Raw genomic sequence first — 15,217 nt, 5'->3', positions numbered from 1 at the left:
CCACATTCATGAATCTGAATTATCTTTATCGTCTCTCTTTTGGCTTCTGTTTCAGAATTGACATCAAATATGTGGACTACACGAACTCAAGGGAGCTCAAGTGTCTTTTTCAGCTCTTCAACTTCCATTTTCTTCAATCCTATTGTGTAAAAAGTTTTCCAAGATTGGATCATCTGGCAATTCTCTTCCTAAATAAAGGTCATAATAATTCGGGAAAATGGCAATGCTTATCTCTATATTTTGGTAATGTTGCTATTTCAGTCTCTTTGTTTTGAAATGTTTTTCACTCTTGGTTTTTTATGTGAGGTGGTAATTTTGGTTCTCGAATTGACAATCCATAAGCCATTAACTCCATCTCTGTCAAGGTAGTAGCTATCAACACTGATAAATGATTTACGTTCACTTAAAATCTCTTTTTTACATGTAGCGAAACAAATGACAAAATTATAATAGCCACTAAATGTAGAGACGGAAAGTGCCAAAACATCATGAAAAAACCAAAGATGAAAAATGTAATGTCCAAATCAAAGGGACTAAAATGACTACACCAAAACACATGCATGGTTTACCCTAACAATTCACCCTGGCAATATGCATCATAATATTCACATTAAAGTGTAGAATCAAAGAATTGAATACTTTTTTTTTTTAATGATAAGGGAAACCTGCAACCATTATTAAAGGATGTGCACGGGATAAACCTTGGCTTGTGACTCTAACCAGCAAAGGACCATAAGGAAATAAACAAGCTTGGACTATTCATAATTGCCAACTCAAACCAAGAAGGCCAATTGGCCAAAAATCTGACCAACTTGGTTGGATACCCTCGTATTGTCATGTGAGTAGCCTGCTAAAAATTGGTAAGGGACACCAAGTTATCAAACCTAATATCTGAATATCTTTCATGTTTAAGCCCCCAGTTAACTGCTCCCATTATCTGAATGAAAAATTTCTACTACAACTGTCTTGAAAAGAAAACTTTATAAGCTGACATCTTGCATTACTAGCTCCTACATGCACTTTACAATGCAATGTGGAAATGAAACAAAACTCAATAATAGCAACAACAATTGATGATGATCACATATACTTTTGACAGAACTTGGATTTTAACAAATCTTCTATATTGGTTTTGCTGTATTTGGAGCAGAACCCAACACACCATTAAGCTACCTCCTTTGACTCAGAGCTGATGAACTGCTTTTCTTTGTCCTCAACAGCCATCATCTCCTTCTGATTCTTGAGATCTTCTGCAGAAGCCTCTGAGATGCTTCTGGGCTGCATTTTGTACTGGTGTCTCCCCGCGAAAAAGAGGAAAACCAGGAAGTTTATCACTCCCAAAACAGCCAACATCCAGTAGAAGTTATCCAATTTAGCCTTGTTCAGATTGCTCTTTAGCCATTTCCCTTTACTGGCCTTCTCCACAATTGTCACCAGCAAACTACTGATAAAATATCCCATCGAAAGCGTGCTGAGAAACAGCCCAGTGCTCATGGACTTCATCCCCTCCGGGGCCTCTCTGATGAAAAACTCCAACTGCCCAACATAGGCAAAAGCCTCTCCAGCCCCAACAATGAAGAACTGAGGAACCAGCCAGAATGCACTGATTCTGAAGCCGTGATGCACTGCATTTCCCCTGCGGTGCTTCTCCACCAGAGCAGAGGCTATCATTCCTGCAATGGAGAGACAGAGCCCCACCCCCACTCTCTGCAGGCTGCTGATTCCCTGCACGGTGTGGGTGAACTTTCGGGCGAAAGGGACGGTGACCCTCTCGTTTATGGAGGTGAAGAGGAGGATTGTGATGAAGAGGAAGAATGAGAAGGAGCCTGCGGGGATTTCGAAGGTGCCCATCTCTCTGTTCATGAAGGTGGCCTGCTCTATAGTGAATGTGTTCATCTGAGAGTAAACTGTCCAGAAGAGTATGCAGGTTGACCATATGGGAATCAGCTTGAACACCATTTTCACTTCTTCGACTTGAGCCATGGTTGACACTATCCACGGGTTGTTCCTGTTTCCTTCTGCCGCGTACTCGTCCAGAACCGCTGCCTTGTCCAAACACCTGCTTGGAACATGAAAACATTACAGCATCGAGTCAATCAAGATGAAAATGTAATATTTATAATATAAAAAAAAAAAGCCCCTGTTTAATGGTCTAGGTCACCCAACTAATTGAACTCAAATTATTTAGAAATTCTTCCCCACAAAGAAGGGCAAATTATTCTGTGGACCTTGCAAGGTGAATGTTCACAATTTATATACAGGATGTTCACAATTAAATATTAGCAATTTCATTACTGAATATTACAATTTGAATTGTGAACATTATATAAATTGTGAACATTCAGTATGTAATTGTGATGGGTCCACTTTGTAAGGTGGATCTGTGTCCATGATATAACTATTGACAAAAAAGTTCTTTTGCCACTTGATTACCCTAAGATGGTATCGTATTGCATGTGGTGGGTGGGGACTGGGGTGGTCCATGCTTTCTAATTTGTACAAATTTGTGCCATGTAGCAATGTAAAAGATAGGATCCAAATGATGAGTATGTTACTATTTTAAGTTTGGCCCGACCATTGAGGGCCAAACTGATCAAATCAAATTAATTAGGTACTCTAAATTATAATATTATAATTTTTTGTTTCAAAGAAAAAATAATACTATAATTTTTTTTCTCCTTAATCTAATCTAATCATAGAATGTTAAAAAAAAAAATGTTAGGTGTATCTGAATCACACATAACATACCTGAACCTGGGAGTGTGAGGGATTTTGGAGGTATGAAATTCATTGAGGTAGGAGGGATCAGAAGGATAATCAAGGTTTCTTCTTTTCCAGGCCAAGAACAGAACCCTCCAAATCACCGTCAAGGGGCTTCCCTGCGGGTTCTTGAATCTATACATGGGCGTGCCGGCGAGCAAAATTGCGACGCCGATTACCATGGTGGCGGCGGATATGCCGTACCCCCACCCTCTCCCCACATTGTCCTGTATATACACTAACACCGTCACCGCAAACAGGGATCCCAGGCTGATACAGAAGTAGAACCTGTTGAAGAAATATATCATCGCCTTGTTCTCCTTCGGATTCGACGCGTCGAATTGGTCCGACCCGAACCCGGACACGTTGGACTTGATGCCTCCCCCGCCCAGAGCTATGGTGTATAGCGCTATGTAGAGCAGAGCTAGCTGCCGCCCACTCGCTTCAATGCACTCGTGGCCTTTCCTCACGTCGCACCGCGGCGGTACCATGCTCCGAATCGACGTCGCAAGCGTTAGCAACGTCACCCCCTACACACTCAAAACAAGCTAAAAGACTTAATCCAACCAATTATCTAATATTATAAATTCATAAACACAACTAACATTAAAAAAAATTAAATCCAACCAGTTAACTAGTCTTATAAATTCATATGTTTCAATTCTCTAAAACTTTTAAACATAACTAACACTAGAAAAAAAAAAAAAAAAAAGACTGAATCCAACTAATTAACTGGTCTCTGACGTACCAGAGCAGCGATGGAGGCGAAAATGGCGACGGTCAAGTAGCGGCCGAGTTTAGCATCGGCCAAGAAACCGCCAAGGAGGCCGAGGATATTGAGCGTGCCCATGAAGTTGGTGACAACGTTGGCGGATTTGGAGGAGGAGAGGTGTAAATCTCCGACCAAGTACGTCACCAAGTTCATGGAGATTCCCATCACACAAACCCTCTCTGAAAGCTCCGTCCCTGCAGATCACAAAAACAGAGAATAAATAATCACAACAAACAGAAAGTTTCACGCCGGAGCTAACAAAAATGCCGTCAAATTAAAATCACACCGTACCTAGGATGAGACCGGCCGCTAGCCATCCGCCGGTTCGCGACTTATCCACCGGATTCCCACGGTAGTCTACCGGACTTTCCGCCGCCGCACCTTCTTTCTCATCATGGCCGCCATCAACCAAAACCTATATATGCATCATTTAGAATCCCACGACAGGTAAAAAGCATGTTACTTAAACCTATGAACTTGTAGAACAAAAAACTAGGTAGCTAATATAGGATATTGATCCTACCATTGTTTTGAGATAATGAAGCCTGCCTTTGGTTTAGTTTTGTGGTTGGAGAAGAAAGGTTAGCGGAGAGGGGGCGGGGTGTATATATATGAAGGCAAATTGAAACAATTAAATAGGCAAATGTTAGTACTAGTAGACAAAAATATGAACAACTTAGGAAAAATTCTTTTGGAAAAATACACTTGATGTTCTTTTACATCTCTGGAAAACAATAAAATAAAGTAAGAGACAAGAAATACAGAGAGAATCATAAATCTTATTCATCCATGGAGTTTTTTGGGAGAAGAAGAATAATATATAGAATTCTAATATAACTATAAATATCCAATATATACAGGATATATATCATTCTAGTATAGCTATAAATGTGTAAAGGATGAAGAGATATATATTATCCTAATATGATCCCTCTAGTAATATCCACGTCTATTTATTTACACATACTCCCCCCTTGAACATTATTATATCATACTAACGCCTCTCTAAAAACCTCACTAGAAAAATTCAATCCGAACAATTCTCGCAATCCTAGCCTATCAGTCATATATAAATCATTGTACCATTTATATCTCAGAAAAGCAATAGAGTAAAGAAAAATACAAGAAATACAGAGAGAATAATATATCTTTATTATTCAACCTTCAATCTAATATATACAAGATATACAAAGTTATAGTATAAATCTACGAAGGATGCAAATATATCATCATAATATGATTCCTCAGGTAATGTCCATATTTATTTATTCAACAACTTTGACTGGGCTCAAATGCATTTCCCAAAGAAATTTAACTTTTGATCAAAAATTTTTTAATTGAAAATACTTCAAAAGCATTTATCAAATGCATTTGAGGTATTTTCATACTATACATTAAACCCATTTGCCAAATGCGCTTTATTTTTTAAAATAAAAAATAAAAAATAAATTGTCTATACGTATTATTTATTGCTAGAACTTATTCGAACAATGAGGTAGATTAGTTGGTTGTTACTTGTGTAGCCACAAGTTTCAAACACGAGTCCGGATAACAACACCTACATAGATGATGTGCAATAACCAACTAATCTATCTCATCGTTTAAGTAAAATGCAATGGCAAATAATACATATATATTTTTTATTAAAAAAAAAAAACATCAAAGCCTCAAATGCATTTTCCAAATGAGCATTTCATAGGTTTATCCAAGTTTTAAAAGCTTCATATTTTTGTCCACTACTATTAAAATTTACCTATTTAATTTGTATCAATTTCCCTATATATAAATGGTTATTGAGCTAAATATGTATAATTTGTTTTGCATATTGTATTAGTGTCAAATTAATCTAGTTGTGCTTCGGTCATTATCAGTAAGGAGCATTAGGCTAAAGAGTGTAGATGAGGAAAAGATGATTATTTATTTGGAATTGAATGACTAAGGGGCTAAAGATTACAAAGTTTGGCAAATATGGAGATGGGACGAGAGTATGCATGCCCTCCACATCTTCTTGTTTGTCTACAAGTTAGATTTGTTGCTTTAGAAATCCAAGTTGTACAACATTTTTCTTATTTCACATAATTTAAGTTAGACTGAATTATAACACCAATTAAAGGTCAAAACTTAAAACTTATCTTAAACTTTAAAAAGATTTTTTTTTTAATAAAATTTTTAACTCATTGAAAGATTTACTAATATTAACTTACCACTTTTTTTTAAATAAATAAAATGAATGATTTTTATCAAATCAATCATTTTTGTTAATCGTATCACAAATTTTCTCAATGGATCAATTAATGTTATATCGAGATTAATTTTATTTGTATTGATAGTAGCAAAATCAAAAAGTTGTATGATATTAGATATATATAGAATAGGTTATTGGAAGTATGTGCCTTGTGGAGTTGTGGTGGGAAAGCTTATGGCCTATTGTGTGTGGCCTATAAGATTCGAAAATGACACAACCGTACATCAATTTCGCTTTTACTTCAATGGCTTTGTAGTTTAATGCAAGTGATCCAGTTGCACTTTATCTCTCCATTCAAAAAAAAATTAAAAAATTAAAAATTAGTCAGGTAAAAATATGTTACACCTCCTTTTTATCTTCTACGAAAAGGTTCAATCCTCACCGCCAAGGGTCGCACACTATTGCTGGTGAGACTCGATCCTTGATTTCTTCAAATTGAGCTGCCTACACAGCTTCTCCTTTTTATCTTTTACATTGAAGAATGTAATTCAGAAAAACAAACATCAATTTCCTCTTCAACTAATATCGATTTTATCATTTTAAAAAGTTAATAGTATTTTTAGTCCTGAATTTATAAATGACATTTCAGTTTTAGTCATTTAAAAAAAAAATCTATGTTGGTCTTAGTATTATTTTGGAATGACCATCTTTCACCATCCGTCAACAAACCTATTTAAATTGCGTTAAATATGAGGGTGGCAATCTATTTTAGTTCTAAGCGTTAATTTTTTTATTGGTCCTAGATTTATATGTCATTTCACTACTCCAAAGACTCAAGTTGTGAAGGCATTGTTGCGAAGGCACATATATGATTTTTACTTCCCTCTTTTATCTCTCATCCACATAAGTAAAATTAATCAAAAACTATAACAAAATTCTTCATTGAGGTTGCTCTAAGATGTTAATTAGTACATGTACTTTTTTTTTATTATTATGTACAATTACACATAATCCGGTGCATTAGTTGTACTAAATATTGTTTACTCCATTGTTGTACCTAATAAAATTCAAATTAGATATATAATTATATCTAATACAAAAGCCACACTGTCAAACAATATCATAATTTTTTTTTTCATATATTAAATATAACAAATAGGTGAGATTGCACCAGATATACCCAATGGGACTATTATTTTATCCTCAACAAAATCTTGTTGGCATTCTGCTAAATGATTTGATAATTTGATTATTTAATTAAACCATTTTCCCCAGTAGAAATGTTAATGCGTCAATATTCCTAATTGATGATAATGTATAAAATATTGTTATATTTATTCCATCGTAATAAAATCTTCTAAGATAATTATTCGAGTATAAAAAGATTAAAACGTGAAATTATGTGCCCAAATCATTGGAGAAAGCCTTTGGAGGAAGATGTCCCAATTGCCCAATTGCATCGGTAATGGAATTCTTCATGGAGTCTTCCCTCAAGTCCCATCGGTAAGACATTCTTATCATATTATTAAGAATCTTAACGTCATTTCAGTTATATAAATACGGAGTATATGCTTTTAGAGAAATTTTTTTTTTAAAAAAAAGCGAAATAAATTATTGAACTTTATATGAAAAAGTAATTAAATTTTAAAATTTTAAAAATTATAATCAAACACATTAGTTTATTAATTTGTTGTAAATAGCATTATTATTATGCATAAAAATAAAAACTTTAAATAAAATTATTATAATGTGAAAAATAAAAAAGGAGATTATAATGTGATGTGGATATCCTAACTACACTTAAAACTTTAAATACAAGAAAAAGTTCAATAATGATATGAACAGAATAATCAATAAATAGCATTATTATTATGCATATCATTGTTTCAATAATCTTTTTTTAAACATTAATCATTAGCATGCCTTTGCTTTCGAGCATCCAAAACGATGAACTAACATAATCGCTTAAGTATTTATTAAAAAAAAAAAAAACATAATCGCTTAAGTTTCAATTCAACAACGGCAAAAACTTGTATGAGCCGGTCTTACAGTGAGACGGGTCGGGTCAAGGTGCATATGTAACACTTATATGCACAAATGTCATACTTATATGTTCAAATGTAATACTAATAAGGAATAAAATTTTGATTACTTATAAAGGTAAATGTAATACTTTTAAGGGAAAATACAATACTTTTATATTTCGATTTAAAAGTATTATATTTTTCCTTAAAAGTATTATATTTGCCCTTATAAGTGAGGGGCATTTGTCAACATTACTTATTATGAAAAATGTATTACTTTTTCTCTTATAAGTAACAAAAATTGTATTATTGATTAGTATTATATTTGAATATAAGTATAACATTTACACGTATAAGTATGACATTTGCATGTTATTTCGACCCGTCCCGACCCATCCCACGAATAAGGATTCGTGAGACGGTCTCACACAAGTGTGACCCTTCAACAACATTTTTTTTTTCTGAATACTACTAACTCTATTACAATGCAGTATCTGTTTAATAACATATTCTTGTCAATCATTAACTTTCATAGTTTTCTCATCTTTAATCATCTTTAATCAGTGCAAAATGAAACCACATGTTGATCACGTGCAGCAACACGTACACGTACTGTCTGTGTCTCCGTCAATGTCTTACTCACTCATTCCAATCATAATTACGTGGACCGTAATCCACAGTGAGGTACAGTCTAAAAACACATAAAATACATTATTTTAATTCATAAAATAAATTATTATAATACATAAAGTACATTATTTTAATTCATAAAATACAATATTCTAACATATAAAGTACGTTATTTTAACTCATAAAATAAATTATTCTAACACATAAAGTACATTATTCAAATTCATAAAATACATTATCTTACAACAGAAATTCCATTATTCTAACACATAAAACACATTATCCTAACAAATAAAATACATTATATTCCTCCATAATATTCATTATTCTAACACATGCATAGAGTACGAAATTTATTGTTTAACATCAAAATAATATCATTTTAGACCTTGGTCCACACAATAATTTGTCCACTCACAGTACGAATATTTTTGGTGAACTGTTATGGGGCCATTTTGTTTAGAGACCAGATTGTCTGATATGGGCTTTTACTAGTAACTCCTAACCATTGGGTCAAAGCCTGCAAGACACTGAGATTATTTATGTTTATATATTGGACATGAGCCCCAAATTGTATAGATATGAATATTAGCTAGGGGTGGGGGGAAAAGAAAATCTTCGGACCGCATAAACTGATGATGGATAATTGAATTGTCTGAAAGTTTAGATTATTAATTGAAACTAAAGCATGTATTTTTTTTTAAAGAAAATGTGGGATAAGGTCATGGAATTAAGTTTAAAAGTGAATGTAGATGGGAGCACAAAAAGGGCTAGTTTGGAATAGTGGCAATCAAAGTGTTATCTGAAATTGTAAAGGAGAGTGAGTGGCTTTGTGGTTTTTTTATGGAGTGGGCATTGCATCAAGTCTTACAACAAAATATGGGCTATTTATCATAGTCAGGAACTTTTGTTATAATTGAAAATAGGCTAGAGTGGAGCTTAAAAGCAATTTCATACTTGCTTTGATATAAAAATTAAACAAGTTAATAATTTGTGAGTTCCTGTTTACGTCTCTTAAGAATTTGAGGATTTATTCAGTAAAATTGATATTGTTTAGTTAGTCATATACTCATATCTACAGGGAGGCTAATGTATGTGCATATTAAACAGCTACCATGATCAATTACAAGTCTACAACTACCCTTCAAAGAGTTTGAACACAATAATTTTTGTTAATATTGTTGGTTCCGGCCATTTGGCCAAGATTTATGTAACCATTATTCATTAGTTTTTTTTTTCTTTTGTATAGAAAAATTGATTGTTTTGATTTTTTGGTAGGCTATGTTCACTACTATCTTAATCATTGAGTGTCTAGTGGACACTTAAATTTAGAGAAGTGTAAGTATCAATTTGAATTTTTGTTCACTTACAATTATGTTAACATTTTTCGATTATTAATAAAACAAATGGACCATTGCACACCCTTAGGAGTGGATAATTATCATTTTCCAATTCAACAAACAATTCCAACTGATTTTATGATCCACAATTTGATATCCACACTTCCTTTTCCGGGTTGTACTTTCTAGTCTTCACTGTTTAGCAGTAACGTTGGTTTCATTATCCGCAATGTCAAGAGCGCTTGTTCTTCGCCCTCCTCAACTATCACTCGCCGCCAAGCCCGACCCAAATCTGTTCTCCCGCTACACTCCTGGTGGCACGCTACAGTTCCAATTATGCTCAAACTCACATCCCAGGAAGCTACGCCTAACAGTTGCCTCTGCTTCCAAGAAAGAACAGCTCCAAGAATCGAAGCCCCAGGTTCAGAAGCAAGGTATGATTTTTATCCTCAGCTTTTTCTTCATGTCTACTGCGCATCTCTTGATTTTGGGATTTATTGGTGTTAAAGATTGGATCTTTTGGTTATGCTTAAATGTTCAGACGGTGGGAATGATTCATTTCAAGAAAATGGGACAGTTGAAGCGGTTGATCTGGGTTGGTTACCTGCTTTTCCGCATATTTTGATTGCCTCTATGTCCAATTTCCTCTTTGGGTATCACATTGGGTATTTCCTATCCCTTCATTACTTAATAGTCTTACTTATCAAATTTATAGGCTGTGATGGTTTTGGCCTTTTGGGACTTTTTGGAGACTATGATGAACAGAAACCTTTCCTTCCTAGTTTTGATTATGATATGCATGCTTGTTTGGTGCAGAGTGATGAATGGTCCTATTGTGTCAATTGCCAAAGAGCTTGGCTTTGAAGGGAATTCACTGCTTGAAGGGCTTGTTGTCAGCATCTTTATTGGGGGTGCATTCATAGGGAGCATAAGCTGTGGATCCCTTGTTGACAGACTTGGATGCCGTCGCACATTCCAAATTGACACAATACCGCTTATACTTGGTGCACTTATAAGGTAGCCTTAGGATTCCTGTTGAAACTGTTCCTAATTTTAATTCCTTACTCTATACTGTTTAATTCTTGTGCACTTCAAGGACTTTCTATGGACTGATTAAGGAAAAAATAATGCTTAATATCACTATATTTGAGGTTTCTTTTCTGAGCTTCTACTTTGTGATATGCATTCCTTCTTGTGTAATAAGTGTTAAGTTCATTCACATATTCGTTCTGTTTGCAAACACTTCATGCCAATCAATGGTGTCTCGGCAATTGTAGATGTGCTGATACATGACCTTTGACTGTGGTTGGTTTTCACCGTTTTAATATGTAAGCTCCTCAATTTATGGCAGCGCACAAGCTCATTCAACAGATGAAATACTATGGGGAAGATTTCTTGTTGGCCTTGGTATTGGTGTAAATACAGTTCTTGTTCCTGTGTATACTTCCGAGGTATCCTTTAAATTAGTGAAATGTCGATTCCATAAGACCATAAGGCAATTCTTTCCTACTTGGCTTGCTTAGACATAGCATTTCCAAGTCCTACAAGGCTACAAACTTCTTCGTCCATCTTTTCTGCTTGATCTTTTTTATTATTTTTATTTTTTATTTTGGTTCTCCCTTGTAGCCTGTAGGGAGGGGTGGAATGATTGCTTTTTGCAATAAGCGAAATTATTAATTAGTAAAGTGACTTAGATAAAAGGGTGGAAATTTTCCATCTCTAAAGAGAAGAAGATACAAGAAGGATGGCTAAAATGATTGACTGTAATTATAGAGTAGATATTACCATTTCTCTTGTTCACTTAATGTTTGTTTTTTAGGTTGCTCCAACAAAACATAGGGGCACACTGGGGACCTTGTGCCAAATCGGTACATGTCTTGGGATTATTGCTTCACTATTTCTAGGAATCCCCTCAGAAAATGATCCCCACTGGTATGGCTTAATTTTATTTTTTCACTTGTTTTTGGTGATATTTTCTTTGTATAGTTCAATTCTGTTTCCTAATGTATTATGTTACCATCCAAATTTCAAAGAATTTGCATGAGAAAGATGAAAGCATAGAAGATTTAGATGGTAAAGGGAAAGCCCTAGAAAAGTAATCGTAAAGTGAAAGACAGCCATTAATGTTAACAATTTGTTGGTTTCCTTATGTCAAGCACCTATTCTTGACAAGACTTGCGGGAACAGTCCTTTTAGTGATTTTCTCTGAAGAACTTATTGTCTGTTTAACCGTGTAATTGAAATTTACCATTACCAGGTGGAGGATACTGTTTTATATTGCAAGTGTTCCTGGACTTCTTCTTGTGTTTGGCATGCAATATGCTGTTGAAAGCCCCCGCTGGCTATGTAAAGTATGTTCCTTCTTCATTTAAAACACATCTGTTGGTTACTTTTATCTTTTGCTAATTCTGCCGTGAAGGGTCCCACAGGCTGGAAGAGTTGATGATGCCAAAGAAGTTATTAGGAACCTCTGGGGAGCATCCTACGTGAACCAAGCCATTGAAGAATTTCAATCTGTAATAAGAAATGATGGGGGTGACTTGGACAGCAGTTGGTTGGAACTCCTAGAGGAACCACACTCTAGAGGTTGTGTTAAGGTGGTTTTTAAGTGTCTCTCGTGATTTTGCTTCAACATTTTGCGCGTTATATACAAACTGCGCCTTCTTTTTACAAATTCAACTCTTAATTTAGTATTTACCCCATACCAACTCATATATGTTAAACCATACATGCTTTGTATTTGCAATCAACCACACACTCCGAAGTGGACCTTTCAAAAGATATTAGAACTGGGTTACCCAATAGTTTGGGGTTGTTGGAAGAGGCTTTAATACATGCAAATAGGCATTTTTTTTTTGGTCAGACCACGAGGTGTCATGAGCAGGCCCTAACTATAGGAGGCACCTTTAAGCCTGTGCCATACTCAGACTAATTCCCGTTCGCATCGGGCTGGCCCAATTAAGGGGCAAAGTGTTGACCAAATTGATTTTTCCATACGAGAGGGGGTTCGAACTCCCGACCTCTCTTTAGGGACGAGAGTGCAATGTCTCTCTTAATACATGCAGATAGATTACATCTTGCTTAAAAGCCTTGAAAATATTTCATGTTTATTTTCTTGAATACATGTAGAAATGAGACCCTTAACATATATTTTTTAGTCTTTAATAGTTCTTTCACATCTTCAAGTTGTAATATGAGCTTATTACCATATGATGGCAACACAAGTGTTAGTGTTTGATGTTAGGCTGAACTATTTTGATGCTTGCAGTCGCTTTGATTGGAGGTATGCTATTCGTACTTCAACAGTTTGCTGGCATAAACGGAGTTCTCTACTTTTCATCCTTGACTTTCAAAGATGTTGGAATCTCCAGCAGTGCTTTAGCGAGCTTATATGTTGGACTTACCAACTTTGCTGGTAACTACTTAAATTTAGAAAACCGTACTTGAGTGGATATAGATTACATTACACGTATACATGTTTTGCATCTATTACACAAGTTTATATTTGCTCACCTACAGGTGCACTTTGTGCTTCGTACTTAATGGATAGACAAGGGAGAAAAAAGCTTCTTATTGGAAGTTACATTGGGATGGTGAGTCAGAAACTCGTTTTACATATCAACTGATTTAGATTAACAGCATGATTCATAGGGTATCAAATTTGCATTGCCATATCTTATTAGCATATTAATTGACTTGCGTGGAATGTCTTCTGTAGGCTGTCTCGATGTTCCTAGTAGTCTATGCCGTCAGCTTTCCAGTTGACAAAGACATAAGTGGCAACTTGTCGATATTGGGGAGTCTCTTGTAAGCTTCATTGATGCCTTGAGTATTTGAAATTATAGCATATCAATTGCTCGAGTAATTGTCTTTTCTTGGAGTTTCTATCTTTAATGTCTCGGTCAACAATGCTTCATTTTTGCTTTAACTCTTAGATATATATTCACCTTTGCCATTGGAGCCGGGCCAGTAACCGGTCTAATAATACCCGAGCTTAGCAGCAGCAGGACGCGGGGGAAGATAATGGGGTTCAGTTTCTCTGTTCACTGGGTACATCTCTCAGTTTCTCTGTTCAACAATGGAGTGGTAATGTTTAACTATACACATTCTTTTCCCCTATCGTCTCTTACTTCGCAGTGAATCAACAGGTGTGCAACTTCCTGGTCGGTCTTTTCTTCTTGGAACTCGTTGAGAAGCTCGGGGTCGCCCCGGTCTACTTGAGCTTCGGTGGCTTTTCCATTCTGGCAGCAGCTTTTGCTTACTACTTCACAGTCGAGACCAAAGGGCGGTCTCTTGAAGAAATCGAGATGTCACTCAATCCAAACTTTCAGGGGAAGAACGAGTAACGGAATTATTCTCTCGTTTAAAAAGGCGACGGAATATACGTTTATTAGTGCTGGATTGATGTGTGGGCAAAGAAACATTGTACCTAGGATGCTCTAACAACATTTGGGCTTCAAACTCATATTGCAGTTGAAAGGGGCATCAGAGAATCAGTGGATTCAAACAAAAGAGAAAACACCAAGGTGAAGTGGGAGGATTTCATTAGTTTCTGCAACTGTTATAATGTACAAAACTATCCCCACCTTTTTCTTGAAGTGTGCTTCCTCGTTGGAGGTCTTTCTTTGTCCTTTTTAATGTTTTCCGACAAGGAATCAATTAGTGAAGTATCAGTACAATTTTGTTGATGTATCAGTATAAAGGTGTTTTCTTCTCATTCATTGTACATACAGGTTGGGTGAAGAATCCAGTGTAGTAACAAGTAACTTTGGAGCATGAAGGATTATGTGATAACAATATAAAATAATTGGTTCGATTGTTGGTTGTGTAACTATAATATTATAAGTCTGATTCTCACTTAGTTTGAGCTGGTTAGTTATGGATAAGTAGACTGATTTATTTCCTTGTTTTTTATTAGCTAGGGTCATAAGACGTGATTTACTAGTGCACACTTTTAGATAGCGACTGCGAGTTTTTCTCAACACCCACAAAAAAAGTTAAATTAATATAAATGTCATGCACATGGGTTTATTCTTTGACTTTGAAGTTGTATTAATAGTTTGTTTATCAATTACAAGTGTAAAATGGTTAAGTTGTTTGTATGTTAGTGGGAGGAGGAATACATTGAAAAGAGGTCTTTTGGATGATTGTATTTGGAAGGCAATACAAATTATTCCAAATTCCTCACCTCTAAAATCACTATTATATCCTCAATCTTGTGGTCCTCACCCCTACCCTTTTTCTCTTTCCTTTTTATCCTTTTTTTTTAATCACTACCACTTTACAACTCTTTGGATATGCTATGCCCCCATCTTATTTCATCCTCCTTAGTCCTTACTATTAACCTATTTTATTTAATTAATGATTTATGCACAAACTCGATCTAAAATATAGTTTTATACATAATGTCTCACGTTTAGTGAATATCGACCTCGTACCTGTGAAATTTAATATTAAAAAAAGTAATTTTGATTCTCTAATGTTGAGCAAATTGTTAATTCAGTTT

General features: G+C 35.2%; 2 protein-coding genes across 2 annotated transcripts; one reads left to right on the top strand and one right to left on the bottom strand.

The window, feature by feature from the left end:
* Positions 1-900: 900 nt before the first annotated feature.
* On the bottom strand, positions 901-4,322 carry LOC116010122 (protein NRT1/ PTR FAMILY 6.4). Its single transcript, XM_031249393.1, has 5 exons — positions 4,056-4,322; positions 3,824-3,947; positions 3,509-3,726; positions 2,749-3,290; positions 901-2,059 (listed from the first exon to the last, which is right to left on the bottom strand). Exons 1-5 carry the CDS (start codon positions 4,056-4,058, stop codon positions 1,165-1,167), a joined length of 1,782 nt encoding a protein of 593 aa, XP_031105253.1. The 5' UTR covers positions 4,059-4,322; the 3' UTR covers positions 901-1,164.
* A 5,576-nt stretch (positions 4,323-9,898) lies between these two features.
* On the top strand, positions 9,899-14,541 carry LOC116004180 (probable plastidic glucose transporter 1). The gene is made up of 12 exons (XM_031244124.1): positions 9,899-10,145; positions 10,253-10,376; positions 10,528-10,728; positions 11,063-11,162; positions 11,531-11,643; positions 11,969-12,062; positions 12,141-12,297; positions 12,980-13,126; positions 13,231-13,304; positions 13,430-13,518; positions 13,647-13,761; positions 13,860-14,541. The coding sequence occupies exons 1-12, from the start codon at positions 9,941-9,943 to the stop codon at positions 14,055-14,057; spliced, it is 1,617 nt and encodes a 538-aa protein (XP_031099984.1). The 5' UTR covers positions 9,899-9,940; the 3' UTR covers positions 14,058-14,541.
* Positions 14,542-15,217: the final 676 nt, after the last annotated feature.

The sequence above is a fragment of the Ipomoea triloba genome, chromosome 2 (assembly GCF_003576645.1).
Source record: "Ipomoea triloba cultivar NCNSP0323 chromosome 2, ASM357664v1".
Taxonomy (NCBI): Eukaryota; Viridiplantae; Streptophyta; class Magnoliopsida; order Solanales; family Convolvulaceae; genus Ipomoea; species Ipomoea triloba.
This window is presented reverse-complemented; position numbering and strand designations above follow the sequence as displayed.

Bases quoted from the DNA above. Each gene is read 5' to 3' on its own strand.
- LOC116004180 (XM_031244124.1), top strand. From the start codon at position 9,941: ATGTCAAGAGCGCTTGTTCTTCGCCCTCCTCAACTATCACTCGCCGCC. The intron at 10,729-11,062 runs GTAGCCTTAGGA...AATTTATGGCAG, and splicing joins ATACTTGGTGCACTTATAAG to CGCACAAGCTCATTCAACAG. The intron at 12,063-12,140 runs GTATGTTCCTTC...AGGGTCCCACAG, and splicing joins GCCCCCGCTGGCTATGTAAA to GCTGGAAGAGTTGATGATGC.
- LOC116010122 (XM_031249393.1), bottom strand. The intron at 3,291-3,508 runs GTACGTCAGAGA...TTGAGTGTGTAG, and splicing joins TCGCCTCCATCGCTGCTCTG to GGGGTGACGTTGCTAACGCT. The intron at 2,060-2,748 runs GTATGTTATGTG...TGTTCCAAGCAG, and splicing joins CCTCACACTCCCAGGTTCAG to GTGTTTGGACAAGGCAGCGG.